The sequence below is a fragment of the Histomonas meleagridis genome, assembly GCF_020186115.1.
Source record: "Histomonas meleagridis strain 2922-C6/04-10x chromosome Unknown contig_9, whole genome shotgun sequence".
NCBI classification, from domain to species: domain Eukaryota; phylum Parabasalia; order Tritrichomonadida; family Dientamoebidae; genus Histomonas; species Histomonas meleagridis.
Window position 1 is genome coordinate 653241 of NW_027150923.1, and position 26714 is coordinate 679954.

Here is a 26714-nt window from a genome sequence, read left to right on the forward strand (position 1 = left end):
TATTTACATAATTCATATATTTAAAATTACAATGATGAAAGCGCATATGGATGTTTGTATTCATAATTAATACATTTCGATGCTTCAACATATATCGCAAAAAATGTTATTATAATAACAAAACAAGCGAATGCAAGATAATTCAATGATCTCCTTAACTCATAGTCCATTTCTTTTTGTTTGACATTATATTTGAAGTCACGATAAGAATTGAATTTTATCTTATTAACCAAATCAACAAAATCTTGAGGTGACTGATATGGGAAAATATTAAACTTTTCTCTGTTTCTACTTATTACGCCGATTGAGTCCGAGTTTAAGTTTAAATATGGAAATTCGGCATTGAGTTTGTCAATGTGAATTTTTCCAAAAGCAATGTTTGACTCGAATTCAAAAAGATAATCACGTAAATCATTAAGAATGCTTTCATTTTTGTATGCAATAAAAATAATATTGCGATGAATTGTTTTCAAATATTCGATTGGATTCCAATTCCCAAACATTACAAATGAATACTCGAAAATAAACCTAGCCATAAAACGTGTGTTGGAATCTCCATTGTAACGAACTTTTGTTTTTGGGTTAAGATATACGTACATCGAAAAATTTTTTGAATATTGACCTCTGTAAAAACGTGCTCTCATACCTGGAAACTGGATGCGTAGGTTGTCAATGTAATTACAAAGCCTTTTATCCCAATTTATTACATAAACAGGGAAATCAATTTTCGTATTTTCAGGTGAAAAATATTTACATTTTGTTTTGTTAAAATAAATCAAATTTTCAGCTTCCATTTTAAGAAGAGGAAAACTTATTTCGCTAATATTAATTTGTGTGGTTGAAATATTATTTATTTTAAATATGGATGGTAAAGACTGGATATTGTATTTATTACATAAATCTGTATTTGTATCACAATCAATTTTGGTGATTAATATTTCAGGAATATCTTTATATTGATCCGAAATATTATTCCAAGCATTAAATATATCATTGTTTATTGTGTGGCTGCTACTGAAGAATAGAGAGAGAATAGGTAACGTGGTGTTTGATATTGTTTTATTGGGATTTATCTGAAGAAAAAGCAAAAAATTTAGCATTGGAATTGTCCACACCAAGTTGACGATAGGTATCGTTTAGTAAATTTTACCCTATCAGTCACTTTTGTGTAGAATATTTAATCTTCAACAACGGTTATGACATGGTCTTACCTTTCTGAAAATGGGACGGAAGAATATAACCAAAGCTCGTGAATCAATCATTAGCAGCCTCAGTCTCGTTACTAAATCCGGAAAATACAGCCTTGGCATTGAACAGACATTAAGAACACTCCGTTCAGGTCAAGCCAAACTTGTTATCTTCGCATCAAACATTGCTCCATCACAAAAATCCCTCATCGAATACTATGCCATGCTTAGCCAATGCGATATTCTTCCTTTTGATGGCGATAATGTCGATCTTGGAACAGCTTGTGGTAAGTATTTCCGTTCATCAGTTATCACAATCATTGATGCAGGTGAATCTGAAATACTTAAAATGATCAAGGAAAAGAATGAGTAAATGACATTAAATAAAAATGAATTTCCAAATTTTTAATTAACCTCAACACAAATAGATTCATTTTAAAGACATTTCCAATTGTAAGTCTGAACGTACTTTCATATAATCAATGAAGTTTAATTTTAAATTTCACTTAATTTTAAATTTGGATAATTAATTATACAATTCATGTCAAATAAAACTGTTGCTTCATTATATAATTTCCTTTGTAATAAAATTGAAATCGGAATTTTTCCTTCATTTTTAATATTTATATCACATTTATGTTCGATTAATAAATCAAATTTATCCCTTTGAAATGGTTATGCTGCACATAATTTAATAATTAATTGTGTATTTCCTTCGGGATCTAAAATATTAATGTTTGAACCTTTTGAAGTAAAAAATCACAAAAATTCAAATTATTGAAATTATAAAGTGCTATTGAAAAAACAGTTTCTAAAGTATTTCCATCTTTACCTTGAGTAGATAATTCTCTATCAGATCCTAATAATGAGTATTACATAGATGTGTCTTCAACAAATCCTTGCACATTTTCATTCAAAAAGGGATATTTCCCACTTCAACTTACTCAAATTTCATTAGATAATGTAACAACTGATACCAATTATATAGATAATCATTCCATATATTTTAATGATGATTACACATTTAATACAACAGGAGAAAATACATATGGATTTAAGACCAAATTTATAAATGATCGACCATTTCAATTTGAAAAATATGGATATGAATTTAAATATCACTATGCAACAACAGAAATCACAGATACTTCATATCAACCAATATATCTTTTTGTTTTTGATAATTCTATTCTTTCATTAGATTACTTCGTAAAACTTTCATAGATAATTCAAGTGCTATAATTTATTATAATAGTTCATATAGAAAAGAAATTAATTTTTATATTAATTCTAAAACATTTATAAATGTATATAATCTTTCAATCATAAATGCTTGTTTATTTTTCGGTGCATCTACAAGTATAAATGTAAAAAATTTATATCTTTCAAATAACATATTTACAAATATTTTATCAATAGATGTATCACAAGTTGAAACTTTAATAGTTCCAACAATCAAAGATTTGAATAATCTTGTATTACCTGATGATAGTAAAAATACCATATTGGAAATAACTATTACAAGTTTTTGTATTTATTCTGAATTAGTAGATAATAATTTGGGAAAAGATCATACAGAATCACTTCCTGTTTTAATTGTAATGGTTTTATTAGTTTTCATTATATTCACGATAATTGCAACCAAAATATCTAAAAATAAAACCAAAAAACTTGATGATTTGTTACAGAAAGAATTTGATTTGGAAAATATTGATGAGAATCCTTATATCAATAATTGAAGTTAAATAAAAAGACAAAAATATTTTTTAATTTCTATTTGTTAAAAAAAAAAATATGTTCATATTTTCCATTTATTTTATTTTTTAGAGAAGCCAAAATAGAATTAGAGTTTTAAGATAAGCAATTGAGATCTTGTGAAGCAGGAACAAACCAATAATGCTTTGGCTTCCAAACATATCTCTTACATAAAGTAATGGTCTTAATTGGCGCAGGAGGAAGAGGAAAACTTTCTGCTTTTCTAAGTTGCTCCGGGGTGCCCCAACTGTTTCTTACTTTGAACCATGTGTTTCTGCAAACAGTGATGTGGAACTCATTTGTGACATCATGGATATAGATGTGTTCCTTCTTCATGTTTTTGGCAAGCTCGTTTTGGAGAAAACGTAATATTTCCATGGTATCACATTTTTTGGGTTCGCCATAATAAATTCTAGGATAAGGAGTTTTAAAATCAGCAAAGGTTTTGATGCCAGTAACATCAAAATGATCGCCACCACGCCAGTTAAATTCGGAAACTGTCTTCTTGAGAATATTTCCAACTTTCTCTATTTCTTTGTCATTACTGAGAACTAATTCCATAAGCGTTACGTGAAGACGATATATGTTGTCATATGCAAGTTCTTCAAGTTGTGCTGTGCTATTCATCATATCAAGATATTTTTTGATTCCTTTGTTAAAATTAGGGTCTGTAGAACAATTAACGGCAATGAAGTAGTTCCATTCAATACCTTTTCTAGACTTTTGGAGAAGTTGATCAATTTGCTTTGTTGCAGAAAATACTTTATATTGGATTAGACATGAAAGTTTAAGATATACCTGGCTTTCGTCTTGCTCGACCGTGATTGAACAACCAGTTTTGGATTGGATATCCTTTATATTTGAATTATTTTCCCCAAGTACTTTATCAGAAAAAACACGAGGAAATTCAATAACGTTCGTAAAAACTTCGGGCTCTATTTCTTCTTCTTCGGGGAAGTCATCGAATAAAGGATCAAGTTTTCTCGTCATATAATTTTTGTGAAGTCAAAAGTCGGACTCCACATTTTGAGTGCAAATCTTGACAAAATTTGTTTGAATATAAATGTCACTTTTCACATAAATATTAAAAAAAAATGCCATAAGTCTCAAATTTTCTTCAAACTCATAAATATTAGATGAAACGGATTTTAATTTCAATCTTAATGAGTGAACTATTACCATTATGAGGTATTTTTTGATTACTAAGTCGATAATGAAATTTTTGTGAAATTGAATGATGCAAAAATTTGATTAGACCTTATATAATCGATATATCAAATTCATAGAAAAATCTTAATTCTTTTTCTAATGAAAGAAAATAAGAAAATGATGAATTTTCTTGTTGGAATAATTTTTTTGCAACACAAAAAATTGAAAGAAAATAAATTTGTCATTTTAAGGCACAAAAATGTCCAATATCATCCACATTCAAGATATAGAGCCTGATTTTGGACTTAGCAATCTCGAAAATGAAGTAAAAAGATTTACAGTCGCAAGTTATGAATTAGAAATTCCAAAATTAAACTTTCAAAATCAATTTTATTATTTAAATTCAGCATATCTCACATTTCAACAAAGCTCATCTGCAACTAATTTTATCGTAGAGTCTAGAAACAATGTAAAACCTTACAAAACAATTTATGTTAATGATGATAAATCAAGTCTTAAAAAGTTAATCATTTTAGGACTCCCAAAAAATACTAACAAATGGGATTTAAAGCAATCTCTTGAACGCTTTCGTGTAAAGAATGTAAAAATCATATTATCAGAATCAAAAGAATACTCAGCAGCAATTTTAGAATTTGATAAAGTGAGACACCGTGACCTAGCAGCAATAAAAATTCATCCAAAGTTTGGAACCACTATTAGATTATATCCACCACCGGAAATACCAGAAAAAACAATTTCTTTAGAATTGGAAACAAAGCACACAACAAGAACATTCGGTATTGTTGACATTACAACCGAAATTGTCTTTATCCATAACAATCAAAGATATATTTGCAATCGAGCTAATGCAGAAATTCTATGTAAAAACCTTATAGATGATGGCTTCGGATGCCAAATACCTCCTTTTCAAGGTGATTTTAGTGAAATAGCTACATTTATTGATCAAGGTGAAATTGTTATAAATGAGGCAAATGTCATCTTTTGCTATAAAGTTGGTAAATTTTTGGATATGGAGTCTCTCCGAAACGCTTGTAACATTGAGTCTTTTATCAATATGAACAATGTAATTATTATGGCAAATCAAATGAAAGATATCGATGATCAAGCACCAATGAACAATGTTCTCACTAACTTCATTGTAAGGTTCTTTGAACAGTTATGGAAAGATGGACGACTTGGATTACTTCCAATTTCAATATTGATGAAAGTTGCAAGTGCAGCAGATATGAATTCAGATGAAATTTGTGCGCTCATTCCACTTATTACATCTGACGAAGATAAAACATGTTTTGTTCAACTTGCAGAACTTCAAAATCTTGACATTATCCAAGTCCGATTATTATTGAATGACAAACATGTAGATCTTAATGCCATCAAGCAAAACTTCATTCAAGCATATCGTAACCATACTCATAAGCTCCCGTACATCGTCATCAACTTCGCGGGCTCGCCATTCAAAGGCATATTCAATTATTTGACAGAGGTTTATCAGGCTAACCCCCAAACCAACGGTTATGTCTCGATTGAGGCTTCATCGAATCAAGTCGGGAATTTGGCCGATATTATTAATTATAATTCAAATACATACTTTTCTTCAAGAGATTTCCCTAACCAATGGATTAAATTCACATTTAATTTCCATCAAGTAAGTATAAGCGGATACTCATATAAAACTCATTCTATTAACGGAAATGGTCATACAAGATCTTGGGAAGTTTCGGGATCTAACAATGGTAACGATTGGATAAAAATACATGAAATGACTAATTCAACTGCTTTGTCCGATTACGGTGCAATTTTTACAACTACATTCCCTCCAACAGAGTTCTATAAGTACATAAAAATAACACAAACAGGGTCTAACACAATGGGCTACAATAACTTTAGGATAGCTAGCTTTGAATTGTTTGGAAGAGTACTTCCAAATGAGAAAGATCTATAAAATTAAAATCTAATAAAATATCGAACTATATATAATACATATGTTTTATAAACAAATATTTGGGTTTCATATTTCCATTATTAATTAAATTTTTGATCATCAAATTCTTTGAATAAAATTTTTTGGAACATACAAATAAGGTTGTTTAAAGGCGCTTGGTTTCTTATCAAAAATATCTTTAAAATCCGCTTTTAAACAAAAAAAAAAAAAGCCACAAAAATTCGACCACAGTTTCCACTTTTCACAATGGCTGCTAAGGAGCCAGGCACCGCAAAGGTCTCCGAAAAAATTGCTCAAATTGAAGAAGAACTCTCAAGAACTCAAATTAACAAAGCAACAATGCATCATATTTGTCTTCTCAAGGCTCGTTTGGCCAGATTAAAAAGAGAAGCAATTGAAATTGTTGCACGGAAAAGTGGAAGTTCTGGACCAGGATTTGAAGTAAGACGTAGTGGTGATGCACGAATTGGTTTATTTGGTTTTCCATCTGTTGGTAAATCAACATTATTGAACGCATTAACAGGTGCAAGTTCAAAAGTTGCTGCTTACGAATTCACAACCCTTACTCCAGTCCCTGGAATCATTTCAATCAATGGAGCTAAAATTCAAATTTTAGATTTACCAGGAATTTTGGAAGGAGCAGCTGATGGTGTTGGTCGTGGTAAACAAGTTATTGCAGTTGCTAGAACTTGTTCACTTATTCTTATGGTTCTTGATGGCATGCAATCTCTCAATCTCCTGAAAATTCTCGAAACCGAATTAAGTGGTTATGGTATTAAACTCAACAAAACTCCTCCAAAGATCCGTATAGATGTCAGAGATCGCAATGGAATTGCTATTACTTCATCATGCCCACAACCAGAACTTGATAATGATGTAATTCTTCAAATTCTTCGAAACCAATACCGAATCAACCACGCAGTTATACACTTTGATGAACCCGCCACCATTGATGATTTTATTGATGTTCTTGAGGATAATCGTGTATACATTCCTGCGATCTACGTTATTAACAAATGTGATCAATTATCACCAGAACAGATCGCAGAGTTCTCAAAGATGCCTGACACAATGTGCGTTTCTGCAAAAGATAATATTAATCTCGATAATTTGGTCACACGAATTTGGGATTATTTGGACTTAATAAGAGTCTTTACGCAACCAAGAGGCGAAGAAATTGATCCAGAGCCACTTGTTTTGTCTGCAAATAGATGTACGATCCGAGATATGTGTGAGAAAATTCATACGAGTATGGTTGAGTCTTTTAAGTTTGCATGGGTAACGGGTACGTCTGTGAATCATTACCCTGCGAAGTGTGGATTAAATCATATACTTCATGATGGGGATATTGTAACGCTTATTTGCAAGGGATAAAAGTATTAACAGAACAAAATATGTAAAAGAAAAATTTATTTCCATGTTTTTTTTTTGTTCATATGTCGCTTTTAAGATCGTTTGAAAATTTAATTAATTAAATTTCAGAAATTCACAATATGTTGTCTATGAAATAGAAATCAAAGTAATGTTGATAATAAAGAAATAGCTTAATTAAACAGAAATTATATTTTTGAAATTAGAATTTTCATCAAACAATATGAATTTCACATAACATTTCATAAAATTACAAATGTCTGGTTTGAAAGAGTTTACTCAAGAACAATTAGCTCAATTTGTTGATTATCTTGTCTTCGAGCAGCAAAAGAGACGAGAAACAAAAACAGAAATCTCAGGCGAACTTTCTGACTTACTTGATTCATCCATAGAATCAGAGACAATTTATAGTGGAAAAGATATACTTGAAACATTATCAAATTTACCTGAGCTTTTGAATAAGACAGTAGATAGTGAGCTTGAGAGGCATCGCGATATTACTGCTGTTTTATTAAAAAACATTCTTGTTCAGGCACAACAATCTGGATTGTTAATCCAAATGAATGTGCCAGAAATCGACAGTGAAGAAGTTACAGATGATGCCAATGCTTTTTGTGGAACTGTTTTATCAAATAGAGAAACTATTGAATCTAAAGCAATCAAGAAGAATACTGCGAACAAAGAAGAAGCATCTCCTGGTATACCAGAGCCAAAAAGCTCAAAAGATGTTGAATATATCCGTGCTGAAAATGAGAGATTAAAACAGCAATTAACATTACCGATTCGAGAATACCCAGAAATGAAAGCAGCGATGGAAAAGCTAAAGGAGTTAAACAAAGAGGTTCACGAGCTAAGAAGCAAACTTAATGAATAAATGTTATTAATTATTAGACTTCCTTTTTGAACTTTCTAATTCGCAATGAGTCAATAAGTGCCTTACCGGAATGATTGTGACACAGTATAAAACATCAATATTAATATTTAATAATAATTTTGCAAAATTAAAAATAATTTCCCTATATAACTTATTATAACACTTAAGCATATAATTTACTTGTGATTATTTAAATAATTATGGGCAGCAATTGTGTTGTCATATTGAAATACTAATTTACTTCTCAAACAAAAAAAATTGATATTAAGGTGAAATTTAATGAATATTTATAAATATTTAATATATTTACTCAGCGTTGAACTTAGCTACTGCTTTACCACCTTCTGAAACTGCATGTTTGGCAAGATCTCCTGGAAGAACGAGACGAACAGCTGTTTGAATTTCACGAGAGCCGAGTGTGTTACGGTCATTCATATCAACGAGTCTAGCACCTTCTCTTGCAATACGTTCAAAAATATCTGTAACAAAGTTGTTCATAACTAACATTGCCTTGTTTGAAATACCAATATCTGGATGAACTTGTTTGAGAACTTTGAAAATGTAAGATGAGAAAGATTCATTCCTCTTCTTATGGCGTTGCTTCTTTTCCTTTTCAGTTTCAGCTGTAGCTTCTCCTTCAACAGCTGGCTTCTTTTCTGTTGGGGTCTTTGAGGCTGGTTTCTTTGTTGACATTCTTCTAAAATGAAAGTGTAAAAAATCCCTCCAAAAAGGTTCAAGAAACGAAGATGTCGTTTTACATCTCAAATATTTAAATATAAAAAATTGAAGGATACAATTTGTCGATTTGCACCCCAATAATTTTAAATTGTTTTTTTTGAATAACTCTCTCACAATATTTTTGCCGTTTTGCATCCATTGATTTCTAATGAATACTTTTGAAATAATCCCGCCTTGATTAAATGTCGTTTTGTTCCATGAATATTTGTGATAAATAAAAGCGCCTATTTTCAGATGAAACCAAAAATCATTTTTTTATATGCCAGCTAAGAAAGGTGTTAAGAAAACAGCTACAAAGACAGCAGTTGATGGAGTACGTGCTCATCCAAAAACAAGATCAAGTCGTGCAGGACTTCAATTCCCAGTTGGACGTCTTCATCGTTTCCTTCGTGAAGGTCGTTACGGAGATCGTGTTGGAGCAGGCGCCCCAGTTTTCATGGCAGCAGTTCTTGAATATCTTACAGTTGAAGTTCTTGAACTTGCAGGGAATGCAGCTCGTGATAACAAGAAAACAAGAATTTCACCACGTCATATCATGCTTGCAATCCGTAATGATGAAGAATTGAACCAACTTCTTTCTAATATTACAATTGCATCTGCAGGTGTTGTTCCACATATTCATAAAGTTCTTCTTGGTCAAACAAAGAAGAAGGAAGAATAAGCAATACACAATTGTGTAAAATTATCCCGTAAGTCTTGATTAAAATACAGCATGTTTTAGTAAAACATTTTATTAATAAATTTACTTTAAATAACTTTCGATTTTTTTTTATGAAATTTCTTTATATATAACTATAGATTGAGATATTCGTATTCATTTGATAATTTAGAAAGAAATTTCTTCAAATAACACAAAAAAATTATAAACTTTGCGTGCTTACAAAGAGTTGATTCCAAAACTTGATCATTTTATTAGCGTTATTATTTGGTTTTCCATTTAGAAGCATACGAAAAATTGTGTTTTTGTTTCCAAGCAAAATTTTATCGTTCAACCTTTGCATGGAGCTGTTTTTGCATGCAGCTGAAAATCTAATTATTCAACTTGAAACAGAAATGAATATTATCAAAGGCCAGCTGCCAATAATCGAAGTGACACCAGGATTATCAGAATTAGATGTTAATTCTTACCTATTAGAATATAATATTGATTATGTTAAACATAAATATCTTTCTATATATTATGCGAACCTAATGAAAACGTACTCAAAAAATATGTCATTGAAGAAAGCAATTTTGAATCACATATCTTCACTTGAAGCAACATCTATAAATTCTTTTCTTTTCGAAATTGCAGGTCATCAGAATGCACTTTCTGAACTCACAAACTCGTCTTTATATAATAATGAAGGTTCAGCAGAAAAAATTTTGAAATCAATCCACAATTTTTTTCCTTTTGAGATAGTATTGCCTATGCTTTTAGATTATAATTTTTGTTCACAGTTTATGGGAATAATATCAGATTACAAGCCACAAGATCACAAATTAATTACCAAAAAAATATTTTCACTTTTTGGCAAATTCCAATCGGAAAAGTACACATTTATTATTATATCAGAGATAATTCTATCTTATTTCCATTTTTCCAAAATCAATAATTTTGATGACTTTCTTTTTCACGAACGATGTCGTATCATCATGTCCAGAGACTTTCAATCTCTTTCCATTTCTCCTAACACTATTTCATTGTTTCCATCACCACAAAATTCAAATAATTGTTTACCACTTCGACCGTTTACTCCACAAAATGTAAAAAAATTGGAATTTTTCGATAACACCAAATTTGGAAATGAAATCAGTGGTCTTGATCATATTGTTATGGAATTTCGTAAAGTCGCGTGCCATTCATCTCTATCACTTAAGATGATGTTTATTATTCGTGTATCAGATCTTTTAAATTCCATCATTTCCAATATCAACGGATTCATGGGAGGTGCTGATGAAACATTTCATCTCTTTGTATATATCATTTGTGACTCACGTATAACAAATTTTGTTTCAACTCTTTTTTTGTTTAAATATTTTGAGTTTACCTTTTTAAAGACATCAAAAGTTTGGTATTTATTTGAGCAAATGAAAATAGCTAAAGACTTTATTGAAACGCGTGCATTAAGTACTCCTAAAAATGTGATACTTCCATATTTAATTGAGAGAGAACATGAGCAAAAGGAATTGCATAAGTTTGTTGTTAAAGAAAATAAGTTTTTGTTTTATACGGGAAATGATAATGATATAACAAATGTTTATGTGTATGATTTCGATGAGGAAATTGCAGGAAAAGAATATTACCAAATTTATGACGGGTGTATAATAAATGTTTAGATAGCTGAAATTAATAAATTTTAATAAAAGAAAATAAAAATGATTAATAAATTTTCTCAAAATAGAAACGAAATTCTTCAAATAAGATTTAAAACAAATTAAAATGTTCAAACATGAATTAAATCATATCAAATGAAAATTCATTGGATATCTGAAGAAGAAAAACTTCATCAATGATTTAATGTTGAGTTTTGAGCCTTATATTTCTAAAAGTTAATGTTAAATAATGTGTTTAATGCATGCGCGTGAATTTAGTAACTATCAGCCATGTTCCAGAAGTTGATGAAAACAAAGAAAGCTAAAATGTATAACTGATATAAAGAAATGTTATACAACACGTCGAAAGCACATGTAATGAAGGAAGGAATCGATATTGAGCTAAAATTGGTAAAGCAAATTTGAAATATATATTAAAGTAACTATCGAATTAAGGGATATAAACTGGATATAGAAGCATCTCGAAAATGTTGAAACAAATATCAATATAACTCTATATAATTTTTTTACTCTGGTTAGTATTTAATTGATTTCATCTTTTTGAATCTCATTATGAAATTATGTTTTATAGTTGTTTTTTCTTCTCTTAAAGGATATCAATGTCTGCATTACGTCGTATTACATACGTAAAACGTTAAAAATTCCGCATATCACAAACCAACAATTGTTTTACTTCTAAATTTTGCCAGAAATTTCAAAACGACGATAGTTTTTTCTGGTCGTTTCATTTATCTATCGTTTATCGCTTCACATTTATTTCCAAATCAGTTAATACCATAAAAATCAGAATGTTCGAACTCGATATTTTTGTATGCGTCTTTGCTTATATTTCCGTAGCACGTCGGCACGTACCCGCCGACCTTCATGAAATAGTTATATATATTATTAAACAAGTTTCCGTCTCTGTTTTCTGCAAGTCGATTCAGCTTCAAGTCGAACGCCTGCTTGTTCAAATCGTTTTGGTACGACTTGTGCTTGAACTTCTTTGCCTTTTTCGTCGAGTTACACACCAAAGACGACGACAGGCTGAGTGTTATATCTTCGCCCTGCGCCAATGTGTAAGGTCTCAGTCGTGCAGTTAACTTCGCGTGGAACGGCCTGTACATTAATGGTACCGAAACGTGGTCAATGCCGCAGACTCGATTCGTTTTGTTGTATATAAACCCGCCCATACCAATTAACGCGTCGATGTCTTTGATCTCGTTCATCATGTTTAAGTGCGTGTTGATGTCTATGGGGGATTGGTCATCATCCCACCGCATGACAAAGTCGACAGGGAAAAACCCGGAGATATAAACAGGAAACAAAAACAACGGACTCCAATTGTAACCCCAAATATGGTAAATTGGCCGAGTTGATTTCGATCGTATTTTGTCAATGTTTAATGTAATCCGATTTTCACATTGAAGGATACAATAGAATTCGGGTAATAACGTTTGCTTTTCATAATCAGTGATGAACTTGTAGATATGTTTACGCTTAAATTGTGGTAATAATAACCCTATCGTTGGCGAGAGGACGTTAACAGTTGGGCACTTTTGTGGTTGCGGAACTTGGAGGGGTTTGGCATCCAAATAATCATAGTTTGCATCGGGTTTAATGCCTTCAAAGAGATAGTAAAAGCTTCGGATTTTAGGGTTTCGGGATTTGAGTAACGATAGAGATAAAAGTGGTGGGATGGAATCAAATGTGGAATTGGTGTAATAAAGAAGTTCTCGGACAAGAGTAGAACGGATTATTGCAAAGCCTATTCCAACATCAACATTATGATATGAGGATTTGCCACCAAATAGAATGTCGAAATCATTATCACATAAGTGTGAGGTGGCTTCTTCAAGCCATTCGGTGGTGGGCATGTAGTTGAATTGTGATGTATTGGCGTAAAAAATATAATCGGGCATGGTGAGCGTGTATAATGACGCAATTAATGGGATATAACCAGAATCTGGAAAATCAGAATAAATGACATTTTGAGTGAATTTTTCTTTTGATATTGAAGAATTATGAATTGCTAAAAAATTACTTTGGATATCACACATATTTTGATCAAAATCTTCATAGCTATTAACATTAATTGGAGAAGTCATGTCAACAGATATAGACATTGAACATGTTGGATTCTTTTCTTTGCAATATGCTATTTTTTGCCTAACCCGTGAAACAAATGGTGACACTGTTGGTGGATGTAACTTAATAAATGCTAAAGGATATAAGACAATGAAAAACAAATAGAATTTTGGACGCCTGTGATTAATCACCTTGCTGGTATTCGAGAACGTTTATTTCACTCAAAAAAAGTAAACAGTGATTGTCAAATTTAGTGTTGTGAGTGGTATTGTCGATGTATCATATGAATGTGACTAGTCGCAATATGTAATGTGTATGTTATTGTTTCCAATGCCGTTTTGTTCAAAATATCTGTGGACGATAATTTTTTTCGGTGGAAAACAGTTTCCCGATCATTCAATTTGTCTTTGTTATGAACCATTAGCTTAGAAAAATCTGACTAAAAATATTGAATATTTTTTAAAATAACATTATTAATGGTAATTATAACATTAATTGATCAAATATTATAAAAAATTGGATAAACAATGAAATTTTATCTAATGTAGGAAATTCCAACTTCTCCATTATTGGCAATTAAATTCAAATAATAAAAACATATGTTGGAATTCCATGAAATTGTGTATCTTCTAAATTTCATCACATTTTTCAAACTCTGCATAAAACCAATTATACAAATAATCGAACAGCTAAATGTGAATGAGAAGTTAAATCACGGAATATCAATTCGGCTTTCAATATAGTTGGTGAAATGTTACGAATTAAATCAAGAATTTTATATTATTGTAAATTAATTTTACACTTTCCCCTGGCACTTTTGTCACGCGTTTAGGCCACCCCGTATATTTTAAACAAGGAATTCTTCTTCCTATTTCCCTATGGAAGAGTTTCTTGGCTGCCTTGCTCAAGCACAAAATTCAAACCAAGAAACTCAAACCCAAATCTTCCATTATATTTCAGAGAAAATGCAAACTCCTGATTTTGGACCTCTTTTATTTGAGGCTTTATCACTATCAACTCTTTCAGATCAATTTCTTATCATATGTTGTGGTTTTTTAAAAGAATGGGCAATGCAAAATTGGAACAAATTTTCCATTCAAGAAAAAACGTTTTTTTTCCAACAATTAAAAACTTTTATTCTTAAAGATCATCGATCTTCTATAGACATTTCAAACATATTCGTCACCGTAGCTTTCAGAGAAAGTGATGATGCTTTCATATTTGAACCAATTATTTTTGAATTTTTCAAATATGTTCAGAATACCAACTCAATATGTACTTTATATTCCATGATGAATATTATTAAATTTTTAGCAAAGCGTTATAGGTTTAAAAAAGATGTTGAAACATTAGAAGTTTCATTACTTTTCAGGAAAATTGTTGATATTACATTTCCATTTTTCAATGACTCAGCTCTGCTAACAACCAATGAAGGGTGCTCAGTAATCAAAATGGCTCTCTCTTCTTTTACCAATATTTTTTTCAGATACAAACCATCATTTGATATTGCAATTACACCATTATCCTTTGTGCAAAATGTTCTTGTTTCTTATATGAATCAACAAATTCCAATTTCTGATATTTGTTTTCTTGGTTATTGTTGTAATTTCTTCAAAAAATTCATCCAAAAGAAGGAATGTTTAATTTTATTATCAGGACAAATTCCGATTATCTTTCAAACACTTTTACGTCTTCTCTCCATCATCATTACTCATTTCCCAGAAGATTCATATGTCATCAGTTCCATTCTTGCCACTTTTTTACTTATAGAGAAGCACGTTAACGTTGATTTGAATATATTTCAGTTAATTTTATCAGCGTCAAAGTTAACTCAAACAGACCTAGCCAATTTTTCAGAGAATCCGTTACTTTATTACATAGAAATTTATTCGAAAGAATTTTATTGTAACTCATATCCTCGACTCCAATCACGTTCACTCATTTCCAAATTCATCGAGAGGTCACGTGACTTCGCACTTTACATGTTAACATTACCACCAGAAGAACATATCTTACGATGCATCTCATTTTCAATTCGATCATATGTCGAATATGAACTTATTCCACAATTACTTGAATATGTTGAACGCTCATTACCATTAAACTCAACTCCTGATTTGGTTGTAGTTAAACTTGACATTTTACGAAGTTGTGTTGAATATTATGACAATGAAAAACGAATTTCGATATTAACATTTGCACAAAACTTTTTAGTGACGAATTCGATAGTTATCACATTATTTGCGACACGACTAATCAAACGATTATTACATTATAATGTTATACCGAATGTTAATATTATTCCGATTTTAATTACCTTATTAAATGAATGTCCAACAGAACATGTTTCAAAGACATTAAGTTTAATGTTAAAAATATATCCGAATATTGTTATCCCTGAGATTAATATTGTTTTGGATAATTTGATTATGAAAGTTATAAATGATATTAAATATTTAAGTTGTGATGATGATTTGGATACTTCTCAACAAAAACAAAACGCAATTGAACAAAATCTTCAATTAATATCTCAAATAATTGATAACGCTCCAACTCTTATAGTGAATAATCATTTGTTATTGGAATTAATACAATACTTTTATAATCAGGATGACATCGAAATACTTCAATGTATAATCCCATTGTCCATTTCTTTCATTAAAAGTGGAAATTTCCAATTAATTAATGAGTTTTTTAAAATATATTTAAAGGCACTCCAAAAAAATAAAAATTTGTTTTCCGAAAATTTCGATAAAATTAGTAGGCCAATCTTTGTATTTGTCTCTTTGTTCCCAATCGATTTTTTAAAATTTGGAATTTCAAATATAATTTTTCAATACGCCATCGAACTTTTCATTGACCCAAAATATTCCGATAATTTGTTTAATGTCTCGGACTTGATATTGTGGTTGCTGCTAATCGATAAAAACTTAAATTTGGATTTGATTTTAAATGTTTCTTTTACAATTTTAAACTTGGAGGAAAGTGAACTCCCTTTGAAATTGTGTACTTTACAATTTATTGCGGCAATTTATTTGAATGATTTACTACAAATTGATTTCAATCTGATTCAAATGATGATAAATTTAAATAATTACTTCTTTCGAATGTCACAAAAACATTTGTTCGCTTTTCTGTTCTTAAAATTGGCTATAAATGTTCCGCAGTCTGCTGATATGTTTGTTGCATTAGCACTAAAACTAATTAGCGAAGAAAAAATTTTGTCGCAAATGAATTTCGTTCAAAGGCAAAAACGGTTTGATGAAATGGGGTACCCCGTGGAGCTATCGGCTCTATCGTTTGAGATGGAATGGAAATCACCAATAGAACAAAAAAATTATGATGAAATATTACAAAATGCTTTGAAATGTTGTAGTAATGAAGCTATAATGAAATTTAAGGAGGAATATAAAATTTTGTTTAATTAATAAATAATATTGTTTGAATTGTTATCTTTTTAAGAAGGAGTTTGAAGTTGTGGAAATAATTATATTTAAGATATAGTATTCAAGATAAGAATTTAGTTGATCAACTTCTTTTTGCCTTGTAAATGAAGGTTTTAACATTCTGCTTGTATAATTGTTAATGTTGGATTTTAAGTTCATGAATCATATGATGGTATACTGTAGACTTGGATTGAGTGCATTAAAGAAGCATTCGTTATGAATTTATGCATTCGTTTGCTTCAACAAGAAAAACCATTATTATGTATTTATGTAATTCAAATAATAAAAATGATTTTATTCTAATCAATAAGTACATTCAATGTTTCATCAAGTTGAGATAAGAATGTGCTTTCAAACCAAAAATAATAAGTACTTATAATTTTTAATGAGAAAATTCATAATTTCACAAATGTATATATACTGGGAGTTAATTACGTGAGTCCAATAACTCCCATCTTCTCAAACTCATTAACTTGATGCCTTTAATAAGGAAAAATGACTCAACAACCAAGAAGACAGTAAGACCGAATGCAACTAAAGTGATAGCAATATTTCTGCCAATGCAATCATTGTATATATTAATCAAAGCATCTTTGCAAGACAATTGAAATTGGCATGTGGGTGTAAGTGGTTCCGAAATATTGTCCCATCCGCAACAGTCATGAAGATTTCCAAAATTAATTCCAATTCTCACATCTTCTCCTAAAAATACATCTTGGAAGCTATCAATTACGGACGGCTTCATGGCAAAAATGGAAAAGATCAAGAAGAGACAAAAACAGCCAATTAAGATATTCGAAATAAGAGTCCCATAGGCAAAGTAAATTGATTCTCGAAATATACCTATTAATGAAAACAATCCAATGATTAAAACTGGGAGTCCTGAGTATTGAAGAAATTTCTCTAAAGATAAAGATGCTCCATTAATACAATTTTTAGAAAGTGTATTGAAATTTAAATAAGAAAATAATATAACAAGTGCAACCGTGCAAACGAGGGCAAAGCACATTGCAATGCGATGGAATTTTAAGCGGGTCATGAATTGTTTTTGTTGACAATTTCTTGTCAATCGTTTTTTGCTACAGACAAACCTTGTCAATTTTAATATCAAAAAAAGATTTTAGATGTCATTTTGCTGTAATTAAATTTGTTAGATAAAAAATAGATGGAGCAAAACGTCAGATTTTGATGAAAAAATATTACACAATCATATGCTGAAAAAGAAAGAGAATAAAAGATTTGTGAATAATAAATAAATCATTATAAAAGATTTAAATTCACATATCTGTTGAAAAAATAATAGTAAAATAATATTGGACGTAAAAAAAAAGAATGTACATTTTAGCATTAGGATATTTTTAATAAACTGGATGCAGATTTCCAACGATAGATCAAATGTTCAAGTGCAAATTGTTGGAATGTTTTAAATTCAGATATCGTTACCTCAAAGAACTCACTCGTCCTGAATGGTGATATCTGTATCTTCCAATGAGTCGAAATGGCTGTTTATGTCACTTCCTTGGAGTCTGGTCCATATTGAAGGTGCTTCAGATTCAATCAATGCAAAAATATTTTGTTCAATTAATTCTGTAACAATTGAAGAATTGGATAATCCATCGCCTTTAAGAGTATGATTACCATACTTAGATTTTATTCTATGGTGTTCAGTATAAAATTTGATTTTCATTAACTGTCATTACAATTAGGTAGGTACATAATGCAGTCTGTAAGGCTGCTTATGTGCTTGTTTTTATATAAATAATACACCTTTATACTAAAGGTTATATTTTATTTTTCCCCATATATTAATGGGTATAATTTTTAAATTATTTTAGTTATTTTTCCCATACATTAATGGGTATGATTTTTACTGAGTTTCCCGGTACTTATTATATACACCTATACAAATTAATGTTAAATCAAATAGGAAAACACTGATACAACAACAACAATTTATACAAGTGAAATACCAATTTTAATTAACAAATATTTATTCGTTCACTAACTGTTTCGCTTACAAAATACATTTTATTGTTCATATGACTCTGGCCCAGAGTTAATCTTTTGTATCTTAGCGTAGAATGGGTCATCAGCGAACTTCAAATCGTGCTGATACAATGTGAACACGCCCGCAATCGACATCAGCGCTGTTGCATAGTCGAAAATAATGAAGAACATGAACGAATACGCCCTTACACCAGCAGATGGCGTCTTTCCAGGCTTTTGAAGCTCAACATCGATCCATTCCCCGATCGGATTCGCTTCGAAGAAGTGCAACGCGTTGTATAAACACCTGATGAAATAGATGATGCAAAATGACCAAACGCCAACTTTCGACCAACGGATGCAAGTAGCATCTTCTGGCTGTATAACGGGATACGAAATGGCTTTGATGAGTTTAAGTGATGGGAAAAGCACAAAAAGTGAGACAATTAAATCTGCACAAGAATGCCAAAGATAAAGAACAGAGCCTGGATCATCTCCATCATCGGTATCAACAACGGAAAGTGCAATGGCAACAACTAGAAAGACAGAAATGAATATAATAAAGACAACTCGGAATAATGATATCGATCGAATCTCGGGATTGGTATACATAAATAAAAGTTCACAAACGAGAAGAACTAGGATTGATACAGGGATAAGACAGAGGAGATTGTTAATACCAAGATTGAAAAACCTGAGTAACTGTGGTGTATAATTAAAGGGTATGATGAAAATGAGACCACGGTACATCATCCAAATAAACATAAAAACCCAGAACCAGATATTGAGATGATAAACCGTAGTTTTGTTGTTAGCTTGCTTCTGACGGATTTGCTTCCATAGAAAGAATATGCAAACAAATGAGGTAAGGATAAAAAGGATCCCAAGTATCAGCATTTCAGGTATGTTACAGCCAATTCCTGGCATAGCATATTTGCAAACGAATTCAGATACCATTTTTGGGGAGTCACTTTTATTAACTGAAACAATAAGATAAACGATAAATACAATAGCGCACAAATCTAAAAAGTGACGTACCAAAACTATCGAACTTCGTTCTCCTGAGGTAAAGAAACAATATATGATTAAACTGTTTTAAAGTGGCTCTATTTATGGGTTGTCTATCAAAAATTCATTCATGAGATTTTCCAATGTTGAATTAATTTCTGATTTTTTGTAAGTTCCTAAATTAATAAATATTATAATTAAAACATTCGTTTGAATAATAGCAAGAATTTATTGGAACTAATGGAATTGTTCAATTTATCCTTGAAAACTAATATAAATAAAAATCAAAAAAATTTCACATCACATTTCGTTTTTCACATATCATTTCTACCAAATGAGTGATGCCAAATCAATCCTTCAGAAACTCCAAGAATTTCTAGTTCAGGATGATCACGATGGTTTCACAAATGCAATTTCTAGCTTTGACAAAATTGATATGGTTGATAATGTACAATTTTATTTTTTGATGTTTTTTTCAATTTTTTGGTGTTCTTTACATATTTTTAATTCCACCCTTCACTTGTGTGCTCTACGGTGCAACTATAGATTTTTATTAGCTACCTTATCGAAACATCCAGATGTTAATTTACAAAACGTTTATTTATAATTTTTAACGAAGGTTCCACAGCTCTTGAGATTGCTATATCTACAGGTTGTATTCATTTAGCAGCTTCTATTCTACAAGCAGGTGCAAACCCAAACATAGCGAACAAAGTTTGTCAATTATTTCCAAAGTTAATTTTCACTTTTTCAATGTTTGTTTTATGTTTTTTTATATCCACTCGATATAGCTTTGCAAAAGAATGATACGAGATCGTTACAACTTCTTCTAAACTTTGGAGCAGACCCAAACATTCATCAAACTAAAACACCTATACTTTGTACTGCAATCGAAAATAATTATATCGATGCCATTAAAATTTTAATTCATCACGGTGCAAATGTAGACTTCCCTGAAAATCCTCCTGTTGTTTGCGCTGTAAAGAACCAGAATTTACAGGCACTAGAACTTCTACTACGAGCAAATGCAGACTTTAATTTACAAATAGAAAATCAGTCCCTGCTGCAGTACGCAACAAAAAAGAAACTGTCAGTGCTTCCTTTCTTACAGAAACTTAACTTGAAGTAAACCGATTTGTTAGAAATTAATTATTTTAAATATGTAGATATGAATAAAACCAAAAGAAGCGAACTTAAAAGAAGTTTTTAGCATGTTTTAAAAGCAAATAAAATAGATTATTAAATCCATAATTCGAAATGTAAATTATCATAATTTGTGAACAAGGTAAATGTTTAATTGCATAATGCTCACTGGTTGTTTCTCTAAGTTTTTTATAATAGGTATCATGAATTTTTTTTCAAATTTTATTTTTAAATAGATAAAATTTAACTGTCAACCAACTTTAACAATTAGCATAAGTGTTTCCTATAATAGAGACATAAAATAAAATATTTATATATGATAATGTTATTGCTAAAAAAACGTTTATTTAGAAAAATCTGATTTCTTGGAATTCATGAGGTTCATAGTTGATTGTTGCTGACTGTTGAGGTTCGAAAACATCTGCAAAATCAATATCATCAATGTCACCTGTTTGGAGTTCAAGTCCTAGGTTACATCCATTATATGCAGCCTGTGTTGATGTAACAATTTTTCGCTCCATTTTCAAATGGTTTGCAAAACCAATGCCAAAGAGAGCAGCTGTTGACTTAAAATCCTGATCTTCTGAATTTGAAGCAATTTTTTTTAAGTGAACTTCGAGTGGATGCTCGTTAATTTTACCATGGCGAAGGTTTGGAAGTCCTTCGCGCATAACATCAATTGGCATTGGGGGAATCATTTCTTCATACATTCTTCTCTATTAGGCACTTTTTTATAATTGGTCGATTTAAACTTTATTCAAATCATTAATTGAATATTTTCTATGAGATATATCAAAATACGCAAAAAGTTGGAACTACAAAGTCAAAAATTTTGAATGTAAAAAAAAATTTGTCACATCACAAGGAAATGAGTGGAGAGTTTCCTGACACAATCAAAGGAGAACTTATTAAGGGATTTGATGCAAAAGATGATGGCAATTATGAGTTGGCTCTTGAAGCTTTCACAAATGTGATTAATTCATCAGATTTACCAGCATCTCGAAAGCCACAAATATTATCAATCCGTTCATCACTATATGCTGACATGGGTATGAACTATAATTCATATTGTGATGCATGCCAAGGCCTCGAACTTGATCCTCAAGAACTTCAATGCTTATCATGGAAAAGCAAAATTCTTGAGAACTGTGGAAACCTTGATGAGTCCAAAGATGTTCTTTTAGAGCTTTCCCAAATATCATCTGAAAAACAAATTCTTTATCTAATTAAAAGAATTGATTATAAGAAGAACCTCCTTACTAATTGTCCACCTCTTGACTGCGAGAAACTTATCAATCGAGATATTGAACTACAATCCATGAAACTTGAAGATGTCAAATCATTTATGTTAGATGAAACAGAAGGCATCAAATGTAACCCAAAAAAGATTCTTGAAATCATCAATGGAGCCATTGTTAATATTGGTACCGAAACCAAAATTGCCAAAATAAATACACCAAAAATCAATATCGTTGGTGGAATCGAAGGAAAAGTTGGACACTTAACAAAGATATTTGAACAAAACGGATGGCCAAGCTCAGAAAACAAATATCTTTTTAATGGAAACATCATTGGTCAAAATTCCAATTCTCTTCCACTTGTTATATCTCTTCTACTTTTTAAGTTTATTGAAAAAGATTGTATTTTCTTCAACCAAGGGGCATAGTATATTTTTTTTCTAACGCCCAGTGAATCACCTAACATGAGAAAAATATTTGGATTTAGATCAGCTGCATTAGGATGGTATGGACAAGAAGTAGCAGATGCTCTTGACAAAGCGATTGATTCTTTCCCATTCTGTACGATTGTGAATGATAAATATTTTGTTATTAATGGTGGAATCCCTGTATCAAATGATATTAATGTTGTTGCATCACCTGAATCATATTGGGGAGAAACGTCGAATACTTTGGGAATTCAAAGAAAAGCGCCTGTTTCTTATTATACGTTTGGTCCAGATGTTGTTAATGATTTCCTTTCTGCCAACAAATTCGAACTTTTGATAAGGTCTGGTCAAAAGAAAGCCGATGGTTTTCAATACGAGTACGATGGGAAAGTATTGAATATTTCAAGCGGCCGCGGGGGTACCCGAGTCCACAAAAGTGGAGTAGCGGTTATCACTGGTGATGGGGTTACCCCTAATTCCTATGACCTCAACCCAAGGTTTCCGATAACTGTTCATGCTGAAACTGATTCACCAGGACTAACTGGAATATTTTATAAGTTACGCCACGATTTCGACATTGAAAATCCAATGGATCTTAATCTATTTTATGTAAAATCTTCATCGCCAATTGAAGATATACCACCAGTCGAAACAGTTGTTTCATCTACTTATAGCTTTGGTTTTATGACATATCCAACACCTGGAAATTCGCACATTGCATTTATCTTTAAAGGATTAATCACAGTCGAAGCTTATACAATTGAAAGCGCACCACTAAACAAAGGAAATGACCACATGAAAACATGGAAGTTGTTGGGTACAAATGACGGGAAAACATTGGAAGTAATCGATGAGCGATCAAATGTCAACGAGTTAAACGGACCACTGGCCACAGCAACATTCAAAGTGAAGGACCCTAAGCCGTATAAGATGTTGATCCTTCTACAACACGAGAAGAACCACAGAGGGAACTGGAACTTATGCTTAAATCACATTGACTTCTTTGGAACACTTCAGTAAATGGTTCAATTAGTGAAACATTTGAAATTTTACATTTGATGTTTCGATAAAATAAGGAGACATTTTATTGAGGAAATTAACCTCCAAATGGTTGCTGTTGGATCTTATATGCACTGAGAAAAGTTGAAATTATCAATTTGGCATATCAAAAAAACTTGAATCTAGATAATGATTTTAACATAATTTATTTGAATAAGTTAATGCTTATGATTTTTCTTGTCAGTGGTTAAAAAATTTTTATTTGGTATTGCAAAAAACTTATTTTGCTTCAAAAAAATAAATATAAACTTACGAGTTCCCAAAACATATTGACCCAACAAATTTATAGGTACATCTGATTTAATGCAATAGATCGAATCATTAACTGAGGAATTTATATATTTTACAATGAAATTAAAAATTCATATGAATACAAATGAAAGTTATTGATCATGGTAGAAAAACATGAAAAAGATAATATTTTTTGTTAATTATTTAAATGTGTTGCTATAAGTGTATACAGACACTATAGATAAATTTATCTTAGAAATGTGTGTAAATTCAGTATATATATATATATATATATCATGAATATTATAATTAATTTGCCGGCTGTTTCGATACCTAATGAAAGTGGTGTAACATCTAACAATAAAATATCTTTCCATGTGTCTGAGGCATCGCCTTTGATAATTGATGCTTGTACTGCTGCGCCATGTGCAACTGCTTCATCCGGATCAACGCCACGGCAAGGCTGAAGCATTCATAATTGTTGAAAGCGTGATGAACCTCCGACGAAAACTATATCAGATCTCTGACTTGGATGTTCGCACCACTTAATACTTGTGCAACTGGAGTCTTTGTCGATATGAAGAATTCATCATTTAAGTTCTCGAGCATTGCACGCGAAATGTTGTTCATAAAGTTGTGGCCTTCATTAAATCACAAACAAGAGATGTGGATGTGGATAATGTTCGGATAGAACGTAATGCACATGGCGATCGTCTTAAGTCGCATTTGAACTTCTTTTGAAAACGATCCAAAGTTAATTAATGATTAATTATCAAAGTATTCACCACAAAGATGCACATAACCTACTGAAATCCTAAATCGCAACTTCTTTTCTTCTAACACATTTTTATTAAAGAATCTTATGTACTTAAGTGGTGTTCTCACAACAAACAAAGCTGTTTCGCCTTTTGTTGTACTTACTCGATCTAAAACAATCTAATTCTCCAAACAGCTTGATACTTGATAGAATATTTCATTATCGGATAAGATGAGAAATTGTAACCTGTAGCCTTGAACATCATCAGAACTGACTCGATGTAGATCACAATTTGCTCTTTGAACCATTTTGCGAAAACGCAATAAACCCTAGCTGGTTCGAAAATAGTTCAAAGATCTTCTTAATACGAATTTACAAATTTAATTTTGGATAAATTATAACCTTTTTTAATTATTTTGACTTTATTTGTAGTAACGACTTTATCAAGGTAACATCAAGTTTCTTATCTTCACCATTAAGTGATTGATAATTTTTTGTTCGAAATATTTCGTGGTGGGATCACAGTCTTCATCATATGATGTTTTTACTTTCCATGCGCAAAGAAAGATATGATGATTGTACACTGAATCCAGTAATAAAGATAGGATAGAACCTAATTAGAAAAGTTTACTGTATCGTTCTTATTGAACAAGCAGTTGAGATGGAATAACCGATCATTTTTACTTATGAATTTGGATCCAAAGGGACATTGCAACTGGGAAACACTTCTGTCAATAAATCAAGCAATTTTTGGTTTGAATGAAGAAAATTTCTCTAGAACTTTAGCTTTAATAATCAATAATTTTGATGAAAATCATCCTTTTTCTTATGAATTAATTATTATTCAAATAATTTATTATTCCTTTGTAATTAAAAATAATAATGCAGATTTATTTTTGAATATCATAAAAGATATAAGAGAATTTGAAGAGAGTAATAAAATCAAATCCAATATATTTGAAATATTTGGGCGGTTTCTTAATAATGATCATACAAATGAATCATATTATCTTCTTGAAGCTATGATTGAACATAATTTTCTTGAACCGAACATTGTAAAAAACAACCAGAGTGCTTATTTTGCGCATTATATGTCTAAAGATAAATTAGCAAACTATTTCAGGGAACATGATTCTGTAAATTATGAAGAACTATCAAAGAATGATTGGGAATTACATAAGAAATTAATTAAAGAAGGACATAATCCAAACGAAATTTCGAAAATTATTCGAAATGATGAAATCGAAAAACTTCAAGAAATATCATCACAAACAAATTTTGATTTTAATCAAAAAATTAAACCATCAGTTTATGAAAGATGTTCATTTATTAATAAATATAATGTTACATTAATTGATTATGCAGCATTCTTTGGATCAGTAAAATGTTTCAAATATTTACTTATGAACAATGCAAAAGTAGAAAATACAGGTAAATATGCAATTGTAAGTGGAAATGAAGAAATTATTCATTTATGTGAACAAAATCATTCATCATTTGATAAAGCATATGAAACATCTATTATGTTTTATAAAAATGATATCTTTAAATATCTTTATTATAATAAATTAAAAGAAATTAATGGTTTAAAAAGATTAGGAAATCTCTGTATTTTATATCATAACTATGAAATATTCTCATTTTTACTTAATGAAGGAATGGAAATCAATAATGATATTATTAATGAAGCAGTAATTATTGGAAATATTTTTTTAGTTGAATATTTTCTTAAAAACCATTCAATTCCGCATGATATATTGGTATATTCATCTGGATCAGGAAATATTGAACTTGTTGAATACGTTTTAAAACAAAAAGGAATTGATATTAATGCTAAAGATAATATTTACTTATATAATTTATTATTTCATAATAATATTTGGAAATTATTTAAATTATTTAATACAGCACTTATATTAGCATCTTCAAATGGTCATACAGAAATAGTTAAATTACTTCTTGAACAAAAAGGAATTGATATTAATGCTAAAGATAATA

At 30.6% G+C, this 26714-nt stretch overlaps 12 protein-coding genes across 12 annotated transcripts; 7 read left to right on the plus strand and 5 right to left on the minus strand.

Moving 5' to 3' along the window:
* Window positions 1-1221: 1221 nt before the first annotated feature.
* GO595_009417 (60S ribosomal protein L30) lies at window positions 1222-1560 on the plus strand (the record flags this gene model as incomplete). Its single annotated transcript, XM_067923100.1, has 1 exon — window positions 1222-1560. The coding sequence occupies one exon, from the start codon at window positions 1222-1224 to the stop codon at window positions 1558-1560; it is 339 nt and encodes a 112-aa protein (XP_067770419.1).
* A 1478-nt stretch (window positions 1561-3038) lies between these two features.
* On the minus strand, window positions 3039-3932 carry GO595_009418 (KH domain containing protein; the record flags this gene model as incomplete). Its single annotated transcript, XM_067923102.1, has 1 exon — window positions 3039-3932. One exon carries the CDS (start codon window positions 3930-3932, stop codon window positions 3039-3041), a length of 894 nt encoding a protein of 297 aa, XP_067770420.1.
* Window positions 3933-4350: 418 nt separating this feature from the next.
* On the plus strand, window positions 4351-6054 carry GO595_009419 (F5/8 type C domain containing protein; the record flags this gene model as incomplete). The annotated part of the gene is made up of 1 exon (XM_067923103.1): window positions 4351-6054. One exon carries the CDS (start codon window positions 4351-4353, stop codon window positions 6052-6054), a length of 1704 nt encoding a protein of 567 aa, XP_067770421.1.
* A 246-nt stretch (window positions 6055-6300) lies between these two features.
* GO595_009420 (Developmentally-regulated GTP-binding protein 1) lies at window positions 6301-7428 on the plus strand (the record flags this gene model as incomplete). Its single annotated transcript, XM_067923104.1, has 1 exon — window positions 6301-7428. The coding sequence occupies one exon, from the start codon at window positions 6301-6303 to the stop codon at window positions 7426-7428; it is 1128 nt and encodes a 375-aa protein (XP_067770422.1).
* A 253-nt stretch (window positions 7429-7681) lies between these two features.
* Window positions 7682-8299, plus strand: GO595_009421 (uncharacterized protein; the record flags this gene model as incomplete). Its single annotated transcript, XM_067923105.1, has 1 exon — window positions 7682-8299. One exon carries the CDS (start codon window positions 7682-7684, stop codon window positions 8297-8299), a length of 618 nt encoding a protein of 205 aa, XP_067770423.1.
* Window positions 8300-8605: 306 nt separating this feature from the next.
* GO595_009422 (Histone H2B) lies at window positions 8606-8992 on the minus strand (the record flags this gene model as incomplete). Its single annotated transcript, XM_067923106.1, has 1 exon — window positions 8606-8992. One exon carries the CDS (start codon window positions 8990-8992, stop codon window positions 8606-8608), a length of 387 nt encoding a protein of 128 aa, XP_067770424.1.
* Window positions 8993-9296: 304 nt separating this feature from the next.
* On the plus strand, window positions 9297-9698 carry GO595_009423 (Histone H2A; the record flags this gene model as incomplete). The annotated part of the gene is made up of 1 exon (XM_067923107.1): window positions 9297-9698. The coding sequence occupies one exon, from the start codon at window positions 9297-9299 to the stop codon at window positions 9696-9698; it is 402 nt and encodes a 133-aa protein (XP_067770425.1).
* Window positions 9699-12117: 2419 nt separating this feature from the next.
* On the minus strand, window positions 12118-13254 carry GO595_009424 (uncharacterized protein; the record flags this gene model as incomplete). Its single annotated transcript, XM_067923108.1, has 1 exon — window positions 12118-13254. One exon carries the CDS (start codon window positions 13252-13254, stop codon window positions 12118-12120), a length of 1137 nt encoding a protein of 378 aa, XP_067770426.1.
* Window positions 13255-18894: 5640 nt separating this feature from the next.
* Window positions 18895-19464, minus strand: GO595_009425 (uncharacterized protein; the record flags this gene model as incomplete). Its single annotated transcript, XM_067923109.1, has 1 exon — window positions 18895-19464. The coding sequence occupies one exon, from the start codon at window positions 19462-19464 to the stop codon at window positions 18895-18897; it is 570 nt and encodes a 189-aa protein (XP_067770427.1).
* A 1886-nt stretch (window positions 19465-21350) lies between these two features.
* GO595_009426 (proteasome maturation protein) lies at window positions 21351-21713 on the minus strand (the record flags this gene model as incomplete). The annotated part of the gene is made up of 1 exon (XM_067923110.1): window positions 21351-21713. The coding sequence occupies one exon, from the start codon at window positions 21711-21713 to the stop codon at window positions 21351-21353; it is 363 nt and encodes a 120-aa protein (XP_067770428.1).
* A 158-nt stretch (window positions 21714-21871) lies between these two features.
* On the plus strand, window positions 21872-22669 carry GO595_009427 (serine/threonine protein phosphatase PPT1; the record flags this gene model as incomplete). The annotated part of the gene is made up of 1 exon (XM_067923111.1): window positions 21872-22669. One exon carries the CDS (start codon window positions 21872-21874, stop codon window positions 22667-22669), a length of 798 nt encoding a protein of 265 aa, XP_067770429.1.
* Window positions 22670-22705: 36 nt separating this feature from the next.
* GO595_009428 (putative serine/threonine protein phosphatase type 5) lies at window positions 22706-23689 on the plus strand (the record flags this gene model as incomplete). The annotated part of the gene is made up of 1 exon (XM_067923113.1): window positions 22706-23689. One exon carries the CDS (start codon window positions 22706-22708, stop codon window positions 23687-23689), a length of 984 nt encoding a protein of 327 aa, XP_067770430.1.
* Window positions 23690-26714: the final 3025 nt, after the last annotated feature.